This window comes from Vidua chalybeata, chromosome 21 (genome assembly GCF_026979565.1).
Source record: "Vidua chalybeata isolate OUT-0048 chromosome 21, bVidCha1 merged haplotype, whole genome shotgun sequence".
In the NCBI taxonomy this organism is placed as follows: Eukaryota; Metazoa; Chordata; class Aves; order Passeriformes; family Viduidae; genus Vidua; species Vidua chalybeata.
Window position 1 is genome coordinate 936330 of NC_071550.1, and position 15625 is coordinate 951954.

Below are 15625 nucleotides of genomic sequence, written 5' to 3' on the forward strand. Positions count from 1 at the left end.
AATGTCCCTGCCAATTTTTATGGTTTACAATTGCATTTTACCATCTTAAGGTACTCGGCTTCTCTACAAAGGGTTTGCTCAGACAAAAGAGGCTTTTTATCAGGCAGCATCCTCGGTTTTCGAGATACAGGCGGTACCAAAAGATAGGCAGTGTGGGAACTGCAGAAATGGGCATTTCTGTACCTGCCCTGATGTGTAATGTTCAGTTGTCCCTGGAAGCTCTTTATTCCTCCTCACTTGATTAGATGTCCAATTGGATGAAAGACACTTAATACTCTTAAATACTTTAATAGCACTCTAATAGCACTCTTAATGCTTTAATATAGCCTTAATACTTTTTGAACTTTCTGATTTAATTTGTGAAGTGTCTGTTGCTTTAGTGTCCCTAAGAGTACAGCAGAATTAATGCTTTGTCCGCATTTGCTGTTTTTCCCACAGATGCGGGATTTTGAGGGAAATCTCTTTTGATTAATCAGATTAGCTTTAAGAGTTTCTTGCGTAGCTGTTTCTTGTGACAGACGTACCTGTGGCTGTGGTTAGTCTTTTGAATGGGTGATGTAACAACCTTTTACTACTTTGCCTTCAAAAATGTGAAATACTGGTGCGGTGTTGAGACATTGCTTGACCTTCAGTCTTTCTAAAGCCTCTGGGGGAGGAGCAGGAAAGATTGGGTTGTTAATTCATGATTTTATAAAATACCTGCAAATGATAATGGCAAATGAGGACTCTGAATATTTCGTTTTCTTAAGAAAGATTCACGGTACTTTTGATACGTTGAGGAACAGTCTTTTAACAAAACCAGTGAAAATTGTGTGAGGACAGAGGTATAAAAGTCAGACTGTATTCTTGATGTTAAAATGTTAATGTTAAAATCATTAATGAACTTAAGCTGTGCACGTGGCTTCTGTGCTAACCCGGAGTAAACTGCTGCAAGTTTATTGGCGCCTTCAGTGAGAGAAGCCTCAGGACAACTTTGAAATGCAGAGGTGTAGTTTTATTTCAGCAGTTACAGGCAATTGCAGCCTCATTATTTGAGGGGACACTTGACGTTCATAGAACATAAGAGGATGGTTTTCCCTTGCCAATTTGAGTACTTCCTCTTCCATGTAAGAAACATATTTTGTCATTGAGCAAATCAATAGCAACTCCTAAAACCAGTTTTTTTTTAAAGCAATTTCATTAAGGCATTAATTTTTCCTGCAGTAGTAGCAATTATTTCTCAATAGGGTCCCATTTAAGATCAGTCTTGCTGTAGCTTCAGTTGGCATCTTTTTCCTCTGTGAGTGAGATACGATGTTTTTATGTAGTTTTAATTATTTTATGTCTTAGCTAAAACAAGGACACAACAGATTAGCTTGAATTAAAGTAGCTTTGGACGCTTTGTTGTGTACTGTGGTCTTGGATTTATCAGAAAACTAAGAAGAAAACTTGAATTTTGTGTTCCCGTAAAACGATCAGAGCTTCAGATGGGCAGATTGCTGATCTGGATAAACTTCATACCAGAGAAAAGAGGAAAGTTGTCAGAGCACAAAGAATGTAAGGTTTTCAAAGAAAAATCCCTTTGCCTGCATCCCTTCCCTTTTCCACAGCATTCCCAAACTTTACTGGCGCACACTGACATTTTTAGCGGTTCTTTATGCTTGGTTGCTTTGCATCTGATGAGATAAGCCTTTGCTTAACAAAGACTATTTCATTGATATAGTTGGGTCTTAGTTTACTTGCTATAAACATTTCTTTGAAGATTTAGGAAGAAAAACAAATGGAGTTGTCGAATGGCAACGCTGCTGAAGTCAAATGTCTCTGAATAAACAAGAAGCTACAGTGTTATTTCAGCTCAGTGTTGGCCTGTTGAATGTGGATGTTTCTTGCTTTTGTAAATAATAATAGTTCAGAATCCTATGCATTATTTTCTCAGTTCTGTGATGGGAAATGAAAGACTTGTCATTTAGGAACAACTTAACTCCTTTCTTTGACTTGATGGTAAAGATGGAAAAATACCTCTTGGTATAAAGTTGGAATTTGGTATTGATGGCTTCTGTAGATCATTAATCAGGAAAATGGGTTTATGCATGCCTTTTTGTGCTGAGCCCAGGACTAGTGCTGTATGTTGAGCAGCTGCAGTGTGTGATGTGACACTGCAACCACAGGATTTTTTCCCTGCTTTGCTATAAAACAATATAAAGATATTGAATTATAGAAAATGAGGGAACTTTCCCATCTGGGAGATTAATTCTTGATTGTTGGGAAGCAATAGCTGTCTTTTCTGTCCTGCCTCTGGCAAGTCCTTTGTGGTATTTCTTTTTTTTGGTGGGGAAAATGTGCCAGTGGTTTATTGAATTACTGTTCAACTCCTACGTGGTAGAGCTTTGAGCAGATGCATTTACACCAGCATTCTGTGAGAATGGGAGCACAGTTTATCCTGTTGATAAACTGCCTATTTAAATAAAGCCTTCAGCAGTGTAATCTGGTAATTCTAATTAAGTCATTTACATAGGGAATTGGCCCAGGGTTTCATCAGTTGGCTGCTGGGGAGCTGAAATGCATTCTTTCCCTCCAGCTGTATTAAACCAGCCTTTTGATCCTGTCCTTTTTTTAGCCTTTAAGCCAAAGTGGTTATCACTGTGCAGAGTTAATTGAGAAAGGGAAGTTGGGGGACAAGGGGACCCTTCGAGCTTTAGCTTTGGTCTTAATTATTACAGTTCTAATTACATAATTAGAAGACTTCCAGATTTTATGTGTTGATAAAAATGATTCTGTCCAGGTTTTGTTAGAAAGAGGAAATACTCCACGGAGAGGCTGGCCTCAGTGAAGTTCTTTATTGGTAAATGATTGCCAATAACTTATCTTGAAAGCAGTATATGCCTGGGGTATGTGAGCTCTCCCCAGCACCTCGATAAGGAGGTTTCATTTACCCAGGGTGGACCCTGCGTCCTTCAGAGAGCACAAGTTACATGTCTGCCTTCCATTGCCCAATCATCCCAGCTGTAGGCTTGTAGAGGTGGTGACATTTAAACTCAGAGAAATGTCTGGTCAGTGGGAAAGATTAATTTTTTAAAGCCCTTTTTTCCTTTGAAAAAAACAAAACCAAAACAACCCAAACCCAGTAAAAATCTATCGCAGCTCTAACACCAGGCTGACTGCAAACTGCTGTGATGTCCTTGTCTGGAAATACATCCCAGGTGAAACTTGAGGGGACACCTTCAGTGGTTTTTATGGGAACATAATCTGGACTGTGATGTCCCTTGGACGATTCTCGTGTTGGATAAAGGCTCCTGTTGCTGCAGGAAACGTGGGGTGCAGTGTCTGAAGGGGCTCACTGTGGTGGTGCTCCTGGCAGAGCAGGGTTTATTCTGATTAGCTGCTGCTCAGCAGCCCAGGGTTTACCTGTGGGAACTGGTGCAGAGCCCTCAGGTCCTGAATCCAAGTGATCCAATGACGGCTGTCGTGGTTGTAGTAAAAGTTTGTAAAGGAGCTCTGAGTCTCTGAAAGCTGTGCCAAACACCAGCTTGTCCTCCAAAAATCTCTTCATTCAGTCTCACAGCTGTAGCTTTATGTTGTTTGGCAATACTTACAAAGAATTATTCCTAAGAATGTTGTTTCAGATGTCTTGTGAGTGCTTTTGCCAGGAGACTCTCTATCCTCTGCCTGTTTTATCAGCAGTGCTAAGGAAATCCCTTTCTGTGGGTTATTCTTACCTGCAAATTTACTGTACTCGTGGTGGTGTACACAACTGAAGGGAGCTGAGGAAAGGTGCCAGTGTTGGGTACCAGTTTGCTGCTGTGCCAAGCTCAGGGTGTGGCTGCTCGCTGCCTCCTGTTTGCTGCTGCTTTGTGAAGCTTTTCTTTGCCCACTTCTGCTTTCCTGCTTACCTGGCACTGCCAGCTGGGCCCATCACCTTAACACTTGAGCTGACCTTTAGTATTTCACTTGGATTTACATAAGGCCTCTGCTCAGTGAACTGTCCCTATCACAGGATGATATCCATAAAAATGACACTTCCTAGTCTTGAAAAAAATCCCCAGGCCCATTGGAGACATGTGAAAAGGACACCCAGCAGGAAGAGAGGCCCATGGCCTGAAATATTCATCAATCATTTTCCTGGCACCAGGAAACCAATCAACTCTTCTAAGGGGGAGAGTGCAATCAATCACACGATGTGGGAAACAGGGATCGCCGGCCCTGCCAGAAACGTCCCTTCGTGTGGACAGAAGGAAGGGGCTGTGTTGGTCCTTACTCACAAGTGGTAACTTACACCCAGCTTTTGTAAAAGGCAATCTGTGCACACCACGGGCTGTGCTGCATCGCCAGCTCCAGCCTGCACTCAGGGTTTTGTTTTCAGTAATGCTGAGTTGTGTTCGTAGATTGGTTTTTTTTTATTTACCTCTTTTCCATAGCTGGTAGGTGAAGGGTTTGTTTCCTGTTCCCAAACCTCCATGTTCTGAAGTGGCAGGTCCAGCAGCAGCGTGCTTTTATCTAGAAGATCAGAATTTTAAAATTTTGCTCTTTTTTCATGAAACAACATAAGTTTGAAACAGCTTCTGTTGCAAACTGGTCCTGGGGAAGAAATGCACTTCTGGGTTTTTGACCTCTTCTGTCTTTGGGTTATGCTAAAAGAAGTATATGTAGATTGCTCAATAATAAGTGAACTGTAGTTGCCAACATCTGTAGGATATTTTATTCTAGGATAGGGATTATTTGAATTCAAGTAAGAGTTCAAATAATAATTTGAAATTCAAATAAGAAATACTACAAAATATTCTAGTAAGATGTTATAAACTGGAACAAGAGACCTGTTTATAGCTTTTTCTTTTCCTACGAAAACCTCTGCAATAGTTGCTACATAAGAAATGCCATAATCATGGCAAAATAAATGGCAGTGCCACAGCCTTTCTCATCTCCCTCAGCCCAGCAGACAGTGGATCATGCTGGGATGATTTTTCCTGAGGAGAGTGAGATGTTTCAGGTGTGGCCATGGTCTGTGGCTGGGTGGGGTGCAGGGGACCAGCCTCACCCACCACTGCCCAAGCAGAACACCACCATCTGTGGAGCACCTAAAGGAAGAATACAGAAATGTATGTAACAATTATTTTAAAATTGTAAAGCTTGTAATCACATGTCTTCCAACATAGATTTTATAAAAGACAAAACTGTGCACTGTCTTTTCATGGAAATCAGCAAAACATGAACTGCTGTATATTTAGGTTAGATTAAAAGTCATTTAAGAGTCAGATTGTTCTTCAGAGCAGCAGTGTATACTAAATTCAATCCAAAATTAATTTCTCATTGAAAAGATTAGGAGCTTTCTCTTTAAAAATGTAGATATTTTTCTGCATTTAAGGTAGTTTTCTAGTACAAGTGGAGACAAACATCCAAACACCAGGAAGGATGTTTCTATTCCGAACAGCATTTTTCTGTCTGTCAGGCAGTTTCTGATGTGCTTTCTAACATGCTTAGATGTGTTACCACAATTACAAGCTACTAAGAGATGTGGCATCCTGCAAAATGAGATTACAGCAGTAGGCAGATGTGGCTGGGATGAGCCCCAAGGAGAAAGGGAAGTGTTTCTGGAATTGCAAGCAGCAGGAGCTAATACGGTTTGCAAACATGGAAGACAGTAGGCAGAGAGGTAGGTGGGGAGAAAGAATCGAATTTCCCTTGATTCCTGCCCGTTTGTAATCCCTGTCCCTGGGAGGCCAAATGCTTAATGTGAGCCTTTCACTCCAGCAAAACCTGGGATGCTGTTCTGGTGACAGGGACGTGCTCCGTGGGGCTCTGATCGCTGAATTTCGTGAGCAAGACGCTCGAATCAATAACGGAAGGAAAACCTGGAGTCTCAAGGACTGCTCAGTTACTGCAGCCACAGGCACATCCTGGTGGCCTCACAAAGATGAGAGCCACACCTGTCTCTGCTCCCACACTGACAGGTGTCCCCTTACAGGGGTGTTTCTAACCCGTCTAGCACACCTTGCCTCTGGGAATGCTGCCTCGTTTGCAACATTTCTGCCATATTCTGTATATCATAACACACTGTTATTTAGCAGGAGATCAGTATTAATCTGCATGGATGGTAACTCTTCAGAAAATACCATCTCTTGTATAATATCAGTCAATTCTGTTTTTTTTAATGTAGGAAATTCCAGTGCACTCTAGATGGATTTTGCTGCAGTGGTATGCCTTATGTTGGCCAACACTTTATCAGTGATCAAAAAGTCAATAAAGAATTTCCACCAGATTTACAGACTGATTATGCAATTGATCTTTCAATACTGGAGTAGGCTGGGCTGCCTGGTAGGCAATACCCGAATAAACCAAAACATCCCCCAGGTAGAGAAGATGCAAAAATCTCATGCCCAGGGACAAAGACAGTGTGACTGTGGGCTGGGGTGCTGCGTGCTGAGAGGCACTGGGTGTGAAACAGAGACGTGATCACTGTCTTCTAGGGCAGGCTTTTTTCTTCATCATCATAATTTTTCTAAAAAGCGTTGGTGCTTGACTGTGTTTTCCCTTTTGGTAGCCTAAAAGTCTGAAATAAGATGCCAAATGTGTATGAGTCCCCTTTAGAGGAATGAGCTGGCTGAGAGCTGCTCTGAGTCTTGCTCTTACCATGAGCTGGCTCTGGGGGCACTTCTTCCACAGCCCCCCCATTTTTCGGGAGCAGAGCCTGCTGAACCTCTCGGGGAAGCAGCAGCTTTCCAGAAGAGCACTGTGCTCTGTCCCAGAAACCACAGAGGCTTCTGGAAACCCAGCCCATAAGGTATGTGGTAATGCTGATACCACAGCGACACGCATCTCCTTTCTGCTTTGATTGTTGTGCCTCAGGAGGCACGTCAGGAATCCTGTGACTTTTGATGGCATCAATAAATCAGATAGCATGCTGACAGAATTTTACTGGAATGTAAACAGGCATTTAAAATAACAATGTTTGTAGAGAGTGTATTGAGGAATACAGTGCAGGTACATGGCTCTGTGTAGGTTTCCTTTCAGCTTTGTTGGTGAGCAGGAACTGGGATTGTGTTCCATGTAAATGAAAATAAGTAAAAACATTTATCATGAGATGACCTTATTTCCCACTCCTCTCTGCAAACAATGTGTGTTTTCAGCGCTGAGGTGAGACAAGCTCTACCCAATGTAGGGGAAAGGGGAGGAATGTCTCTGTATAGTAAAATTTAGCTGATAAGGGATAATGAATCACCTTCAGCTCAGCTCTGCTGAGTAGTAGCTGCTCTGGGGAACTGCAGGCTGGTCAGGCTTGTCTCAGCCCCTCAGTGGGAAGGGTATGGAGCAAATCCTCCCAAAAGGCATTTCCAGGCACTTGAAGGACAGGAAGGTAATTGGGAACATTCGCTGTGGGTTTACCAGGGGGAGAGATCGTGCCTGACCAGCCTCATTCCTTCTGTGATGAAATGACTGGATCCATGGGTGAGGAGGGTAATTTTGTCATTAACCTTAGCATTAGGCAAGGCTTCTGATGCAGTCTCCCATGTCATCCTAGCAGGCAGTTTGGGTGAAAACCTGGGCTGTTTTGTTCAAAGGGTGCCAGTCGAGTTCAAGCACTAACTGTGGCCATTATGCTGTGACTGTCCTCGGGAGTCAGTGTTGGGGCCAACACTGTGGAGCAATTTCATCAACCATCTGGATGGTGGGATGGACAAACTCCTCAGGCTTGCAGATGACACTAGGCTGATACTCTGGAGGGCACAGCTGCTGTTCAGAAGGACCTCAGTAACCTGAAGGAAAAGGTTGATGGAAACTTCAAAATTAAACAGACACAACCATCAAGTGCTGGACCTGGATAACCCCATGGAATGGTGCAGGCTGGGGAGCAGCTCAGCAGAGAGCCTGGGGTCCTGGAGAACCCCACAGCCGAGTCAGGCTGGGCCTGTGACAGCTGATGGCCACGAGGCCGACAGAAGCCCTTGGTGCCTTGTGTGGGGCATGGCAGGGTCACCTCTGGAGCATCCTGTCCCACGCACATCTCCTGCCTGCAGCCCCACAAGCAGCACTGCCTGTGCCACACGGATCCACGTGTGATTGATCCTGGGCACGGGGGACGTGGTGGCACTCCCTGAGTCAGCCCCTTCTGCTCCTTCCCACCTCGGGAATCCCCGAGTGCTCAGGGCACCCTGTGCCACCTGTGCTATGTTACCTGCCCTGTGCCACCTGCCCTGTGCCACCTGCCCTGTGCCACCTGCTGAGCTCCTCCAGACTGGGGAGGGGGCACCACAACCCATCCTCAAAGTCCAATGCTGAGTCACAGGTTCAGGCTAAGTTCATTTCTAGGAGTAGCCCATATACCCCTTCAATTAGCATGAACAGGGACAAGGGCAGGCAGAGGTCAAGAGGAGTTCAAAATGGCATCATCTTTTTTGCTGCTATTCCCAAATGTTCCTGATCCTCCATGCTGGCATTGCCAGTGTGTTTACCAGACTGTTGGAAAAGCCAAAGAACAAGGCCTGGCTTGATGCATGGGAAGTTAGAAATCGAGGGGTTGAGAATAGGTAGCATTGTTGCTTAAAGCACGAGAAATAATTGATTTATGTTATGGTGGCAAATTAGACTGTAAAGTGAAAAACTCTTAAAAAGAAACCCTGTGGTTTCAAGGGAGCTTTTTGCTTTGATTTCTGCTCAGCAAATAGGGGTACCCCAATAAAGGTCATCAGCTCCATGAGCTGAATTATTAATTCCTTTCATACCACTCAGGGCTTGTAAACAGTATATAATACAGGAAGACAATTGGCACTGTTCACTGAGTGGGCAGAGAGGTCAGGAGGTAAATACTTGTACTGGCAGCAGCAGCTCTTCATAGCTGAGCAGACTTCTGTCCTTTTCCTCTTTTAGAGCAAACCACTTTCCAAAATCTTAGTCTGGCTGTTAGTCCGTATCTCCTCTCCCTTAGACAAATTGTTTTTAGGAATTTAATGGATTATGTATCATTATAAAGATAAAAAGGGCTGGAGGGAAGGGTGGGGGATTATGGGTAAGAGAGCAAACCAGCATTACCATATTTCATAAACAGCTCTGTTTTTACACAGAGAGAATTTTTTAAATCCATCTATTCAAGGCCAGGTGTAGGATAAGCAGTTGTGCTTCTACGTACTTAGAAAAAAAGCAAAGTGTGATTTTGAGATTAATATGTTATAAATACCATCTGCCACTAGTAGCACAAGACCAGCAATGTTGATGTATTGCTGCTCTTGGATGCCACAGCTGTGCCAGGTTCCTGCACGGGCCGTGGTTCCCAGCAGCACAGGGCAGGGCATTGGGGGAATTCTGACCTCAGGCTTGAGCAGCTGCGTGGTGGTGAGCATGGTGTCTGTGCTGGTGAACATATCACAAATAGTCAGTAAAACACGTCATTCCAAGCAGGAACTGAAATTTCCAAGCATGGCTGGGAAATAGTTACACTTTGCTGTTTGCAGCCTGTAACGTGGCATTACATCTAAAATTTCAGGACTTGGAGAATTTGCGCTGCCTCTCTTGAAACACTTCCCGCTCAGAAACCTCTCTTCAGAAGGCACATGCATTATTTAGTTGCTCTTTGAATGATACTTGATAAGCCATTCCAGATGTTGGCAGGTGTAGCTTACTGCCCTGAGTGCCTTGGCTCTGGCAGCAGCAGCTCGAGTGCCTGCCCTGTGCCATCTGGCCGGGGCCGGGCAGTGACCTCCGTGTGCCACAGCAGCAGGTAACCTCAGTGACCATCTGCTGGGCTGCTCCCTCAGCCCTCCTCAAAAACAGCGTGTGCTCACTCTGCTCTGCTCTCCAAAGAGTCAGAGTAACTTCAGCCTGCACTTACTGCTTGCCTTCATTTGGATGTATGTGAAAGCATATGTAGCTTTCAGTAGGCAAAATACAAAACTCTTTCCAGGAACCTGAAATGGCTGTACTACATATGAATATTTTTTTTTTTTTTCATTTACAAAACATGTGTAGTATATGGTTTGCTAGTTCCTAAATTAGGGAGACTATAGTTTAAGGTGGAAAATAGGAAGATGCAAAATAATTTTTCTTCTCTGAGCACATCAGAGCCCTGTGCAGTGTAATCCAGAGCCTGTTGGGGGGTCTGCAGCCAGCATGTCACATGCTCATTCTGAGCACTGCTGCAAGAGCCAAGCAAGATGATAAATTAATGTGTAGATGTTCTAGGCAGTAAATGCCTTGGTAATTCAGTGGGGAGTGGGACAGGAACAAGCCAGGGCACTGCTGAATAAGTCTGTAATTGTGTTTGTTGCTGTTCTCAGCTATGGCTGGTGTTTAACATGATGAACTAAAGCTGCTGCTTTGAGTAGCTACACCGAGGAGGCTCGGGGTGGTATCAAAGTAGGGCAGCAGGATTTAGTCAGTGTGGTGCAGTGTCTGCTCTCACGTTCTGTAAAGATGGTCTGCTGAAGTGTTTACTTCTGTTTGTGGTTTGCCTAATTAGAGCAGAACTTTGCACTTTCAGTGTAAACAGTGGTCCTCAGGGAACTGCCCGAGAAATGGGAATTGCAAGAATGTGAAAGGCAGGATTTGGGCTGGCAGCAAAGCCTGGCTGTGGGCTGGAGTTGTGCTTCTGGGGCTGTGTTCTGTGGTTAGGAATGCAAACTTGTAGTCTGCATTTATTGGGTCTTAGAGCTAAACAAGAGTTACACAGTATATAATTATGTGAGACCTACCAGCATCAAAGTCACGGAGATGGAGACTGAGCTGCTTGACTTGGGTGTTGGTGGTGATGTGCTGAGAGGGGCTGTGGTCTTTTGGGAGAGATCAAGCCCAAAGAATGCATCTTGGCTCCACCTCATCTTGGGTTAAAACTGGCCCTGTTAGTGCAAGATGGTTTTCTCCTGGTTTGAGTCCTGGAAAGGTGGATCCTTTCCAAAACACAGAGGGCAATCTGGCATTTGTTTTTGATCACGTTCTGACTTTGAGGGTTTTCACTGGCAGACACAGGCAGGAAGTTCTGTTTCTTCTTTCAGCTGCTAGAAAATAAAGCTTTGGAGTGTCTTGTGCTTAAAGACACTTGTTTCTGATGCTGCTCCAGATCAAATTCCAGCAGCTTGCCAGCCTTTGGAAGAGGATCTCTCTTCTGATCAGGAATCTTTTAAAGGTTCACTGGCCACAGATGGGAGATCATCATGTCCTTTCATTTCACAGTAATGCTCTGCATACAGTTTAAACCTGATATAATTTAGACTTTCTTTGTGCTGGAAGTTGCTCTGAATTGATATTCTCAAACCATCACAAGTTATAAATTACTAATATGACTGCTGAGAAAAGCAGATCTACAGATAATGTGTATGATAGAAATACCTTGAAAGGGGGAACTGATGCTGTTAAAATGACCTGCTCCTCAAAGCAGCTTCCTCGGGTGACTGAAGACATGTGTATTCCATTTCAGTGTAAATGAAAGTTTTCAAAGTAAAACCTTCTCGGTAACATGCACATCACATCTTTCTCATTTTCACTTTCCCATTAGCTACAGATGTGGAGCAGATGAGTTCCTCCTCTCCTGTCCTCCCTGTGAACTCCGTGGGCAGTAAGTACCCTTTTCTTGCCATGTGTGACCAGGTAGAATTTCTCATTCTGAGATAATCCAGAGATGTGAATTGATATTCCATGGTAGAGACTTGGAGAAGTTTTACAGCTGGTATTTGTTCATGGAAGTGGGGATTCCCATAGCTGAGAGCTGCTGAGGTATTTCTCACTAAAGTAGCACAGACCAGGTCTGTACATCACTATTTACACCAGCAGAATGCAGGCTGTGTCAAACCTGTTGCCACCAGAGGTATCTCAGTGAGGGAGACCCTTGCATGAGTGATAGAAACCCCTGAGGTGATGTAAATTATGTTGACATGGGAGTATTTTTCTGTAGTGTGTCATTATTACACTTAAAAATCTATAGCCTGAAATTTCTCATGAAACCAAGAGCAATTGGTGAAATCCTCCTCAATTTCAGGGTAATTCTGGGCCTGTAACTTTTTGACACTTTGAAAAACCTGAGCTGCTGGACACCTGAAAAAGTAGGAATTCAGAATTCTTTCTTAACACTCCATCTAGTGGCATTGGCTTTGTGGAGGGACCAGTCGATGGGAATCCACTAGATGGCAACAGGCCCTTGTCAGACTGGTGGCACTGGGGAACCGTGTGTTTAACAGGGCTGAGAACCCCTCATTGAGAGCAACTTTTCATCTCATTGTTTGGGAACTCTGTGGATTTTTCAAATGTGGCAGACTTTTATCTGGCAGCTCGTTTCAAAGTAATGTTCAGATGTTCACAGCTGCTAAAAGCCTCCCAGAGCCAGGACATGGTCCTTTCCACATGCCTTTGTGCTGGTGGACTTGCACTTACTTTTACTGGGGAACTGTGGTTCCTGTGTGATGGGAGTGAAAATCTGGTTCCTTCCTTTGTAGTGAGAACAGCCCTGTGGAGTGCATGCACGGGGGGATAGGCTCCCAGTTGTGAACATGTGTGCAGTTACTTGCCTGTTGATTAATAAAACACATCTTTGTTGGTATCTAGCTAGGTTTTCATGCAGTTTATCACTTTTATATGGAAACAGGTAATTTCACATGCATATGTAGAATAATTTGTTATGTAGAGACATGTGTAGTTCATGATGATATACTGGCTAATGCTCTGTTGAACCTTTGTGGCCTGATATAGCTCATGTTTACTCCTGTGCACTGACAGGTATTAAAACATAACTAAATTTTCCACAGTATTCTCCCAGCAGAATGTATCTGCAGAAAAAGGGCAGGGCTGTCCAGCATGAGCTGACTGACCCTCTTTCCCCCCTTAAATAACTGTATGTTATTGCCAGTGTGCATTTGTCTAGCTACAGCTTTCATGTCTGTTATCTTTTGCTAAACTGAAAAATGCTTGTCTGTTCCCTATGAAGATATTTATATAAACTTTTGATAAACTAAATAAACCGAGCTCCTCGAGTTCTTTTGATGTCTCCCTGTCTCTCGATCACCCGGTGAGTGCTGGTGGCCACTCAGGTCACTCATGACCATGACCCAGCCCTCCAGTGTGGATGGATGAGCCCTGGCAGTTCCTGCTGGGCAGGTCCCAAACGTCCCCAGCCCCAGCTGTCCCATGGCTGTGGTGGCAGCACTGAGTGTGTTGGTGCTCAGTGTCACCCTGATGTGCCCTGGGGCAGGTGGATCTGCGGGGTGGTGCCTCTGGTAGGCAGCAAACAGTTGCTGACACAAACATCTGAAGCTTCCCAAGCATGGATTTAAAAACATTCTGAACATGCCTGTCGTCCCGTAGTTTTTTTTCCCTTGCTGTCTCCTTACCAAAATTAAAGCAAAAAAAAAAAAAATCTGGAGGATTTTTTAAGTAGGAACCCAAGTTTTAAGCTTATTTGTGCATCCAGAGCATTTGAGAGGTATGGAATGTGTGCTCAAGCCTTTGGCTTGTTGTGCATTGGCAAACTGGGGTAACGGCCCCTTTACTGTAGTTTTCCCTGTTTATCTGAAATGTCTTATTCAGAGTAATTGCAGTGAATTATTTTCACATGTCCTCACAGTAAAGATGAACACCTCTGTCAGGACTTCTACATTTTCTACTTTCATGCAGGTATACATGAGGAAAACCAGTTGGCTGAAATGTCTGTTTAAAATAACACAAAAGTGCTTTCTTGTACATCATGTAAGATGTCTCTGGAAAAAATCCAAATTGTGCACTCTCACTTCCGAATGAGTCTGCCAAGGATGCTGAAAATTTTGAGATTTCAAAGGCAGAATGTCAAACTGCATCAAAAATGAGTCATTTGTCTTGTTTTCATAATGTTAAAACAATTTGGCAAGCATGCTTTAGGGCTGTTCACTGTTACACTGCTGTGGTAAATTCCCTGTACCAAGCCACCACACTTACCCAGGCTGTGGGTGACTGAATAGGGCTCTTTGCCATCAGAGAGAGGGGAGATTTTCCCTAAAATTCCACTTTTGCAAAGTTCAGTCTGTTTAGTGTGTAGCTGTTGAACTTGGAGCTGTTCCTGTGTAAAATTGAACAAGTTAAAGTCTTTGAACAGAGCAAGCAGATATATTTTGAATATTCACCAAACTGGAGTATAGAAGTCCTTGGTGAGTTGTTCTGACTTGAGCTGCAGAGAGGGACAGGGTTCCTGTGGGATGGCAGCACAGCATGTCTGAACAGGCTCTTCAGGATAATCCTGTGAGCAACTGGGGGAGCAAACCAGGCGTAAGAGAAGTGCTTGGACCCTTTGCTGCCCAGGGAAGTGACTGGCACCACTGCTGAGCAGAGTGAGGTCCACCATCCCTGCTCTGAGTGCCGTGGGGGCACGGCAGGAGCTCCCTCCTGACCTGCCCCGCACTCTGCAGAGACAGGGGCATTTCTGGGACAGGTATGTCATGCCACTCATGTGGAAATACTTGGAGGGCAGCTCGAGAGGCTGCTCTTCTGTCTGCAGTGCCAGTTTGTCTGTCATGCAGAGATGCCTGCTCCTCCCTGCACAGCCACAGAGCAGGAAGGTCCCTGCCTGCCCCAGGCACTCAGCTCCAGCTCCTCACCTTTCCAGTATTACTGAGGCTGGCCCTGCCCACCACAGCCCTGAAGAATGTTCTCTGCAGCAGCACCTTAAATGGCTATTTTCTGCTTTGCTTCCTCCCATTCTTGCCCCTGTCAATCCAAAGCCCCACAGTTCAGTCCCTTTTCATCTCTCACTGGTCACTTTGTAGGACCAGTGCTGTTCCATAGCTTGGCTCACTCAGGAGGAAGTTGAATTTCCTATCACCTGGTAATTTAATTTCCTATAACATGGTAAAACTGTAGGTTTATGCTTTACTGAGAGATTTACCAATTGGGTACACTTTTATTATTATTAAAACTGAACTAGTTCCTCAAATGTTCTGCTCCTTTAAAAATCCCTGTGCATTTCTTAATTAGCACTCAGATTTGCTCATGAAGGAGCTGGATGATGTATCCTGACCTTCTCTGGTGGGACAATGGCACAGCCTCACACAGTTTTGGGAGGCAGAACTCGGATAGGGCATTTCTTTGGCAAAGTGTCACTCTTCCTGCTGGACAGGCCACCCTGGCCATCGGAGGGGTGGTCCTTGGCTGGCTGGTCCGCAGTTTGCATTCATTGATCAGTGAGTTGGTAGAAATGAAAACCCACCGACAGCAATGAATGTTGATTGCAGCCATTAGATGCTGAAGATGCCACGCCACGGCGATGGTGCTGTCACTCCAGAGCAGCCCAAGACAAAATTCCCTGGCTCGTGCTTTGGGTCTTTCCTTACTTCATGGATTCTGCAGTCCCTGTACAGGCAGAACAAGTGCCTGCACCCTTGTGAAGGCACCCGCTGCCAGAGCCTGCAGTCCTGGTCAGCCAGCTGGGCTGGAGAAGGTTCCACGTGGCTACCACTGAGGTGCCCGAGCCCTTGGCTGCTGTGCCTTGGAAAGCAAGGCTGCTTCCGTGCTTGCCTGGCTGCGGGGCGACAGCCTGAGCCGCGGGAGCAGCTGGACCTGGCCTGCTCCTCGCCCGGTGAGCAGCTGCTGCAGGTTCCTGGGAGCAAATGAACTGACATTCCAGAGCTTTTTCCAGCGAAGCTCAAGTTGCCGGCCCAAATGGAAAGGTTTCCCTCCTGATCTGGCCTATATTCTGCTATTTTGAATA

The 15625-nt window shown here is 44.7% G+C and overlaps 1 protein-coding gene across 2 annotated transcripts in view; it reads left to right on the top strand.

Moving 5' to 3' along the window:
* Nucleotides 1-15625, top strand: part of NR6A1 (nuclear receptor subfamily 6 group A member 1) — a 74565-nt gene that overhangs the window by 604 nt on the left and 58336 nt on the right. For both annotated transcript variants that reach the window (XM_053961943.1, XM_053961944.1), the window contains exon 2: nt 11456-11515. In XM_053961943.1, the coding sequence (XP_053817918.1) occupies nt 11456-11515 (60 nt within the window). The remainder of the gene's footprint in view (nt 1-11455; nt 11516-15625) is intronic.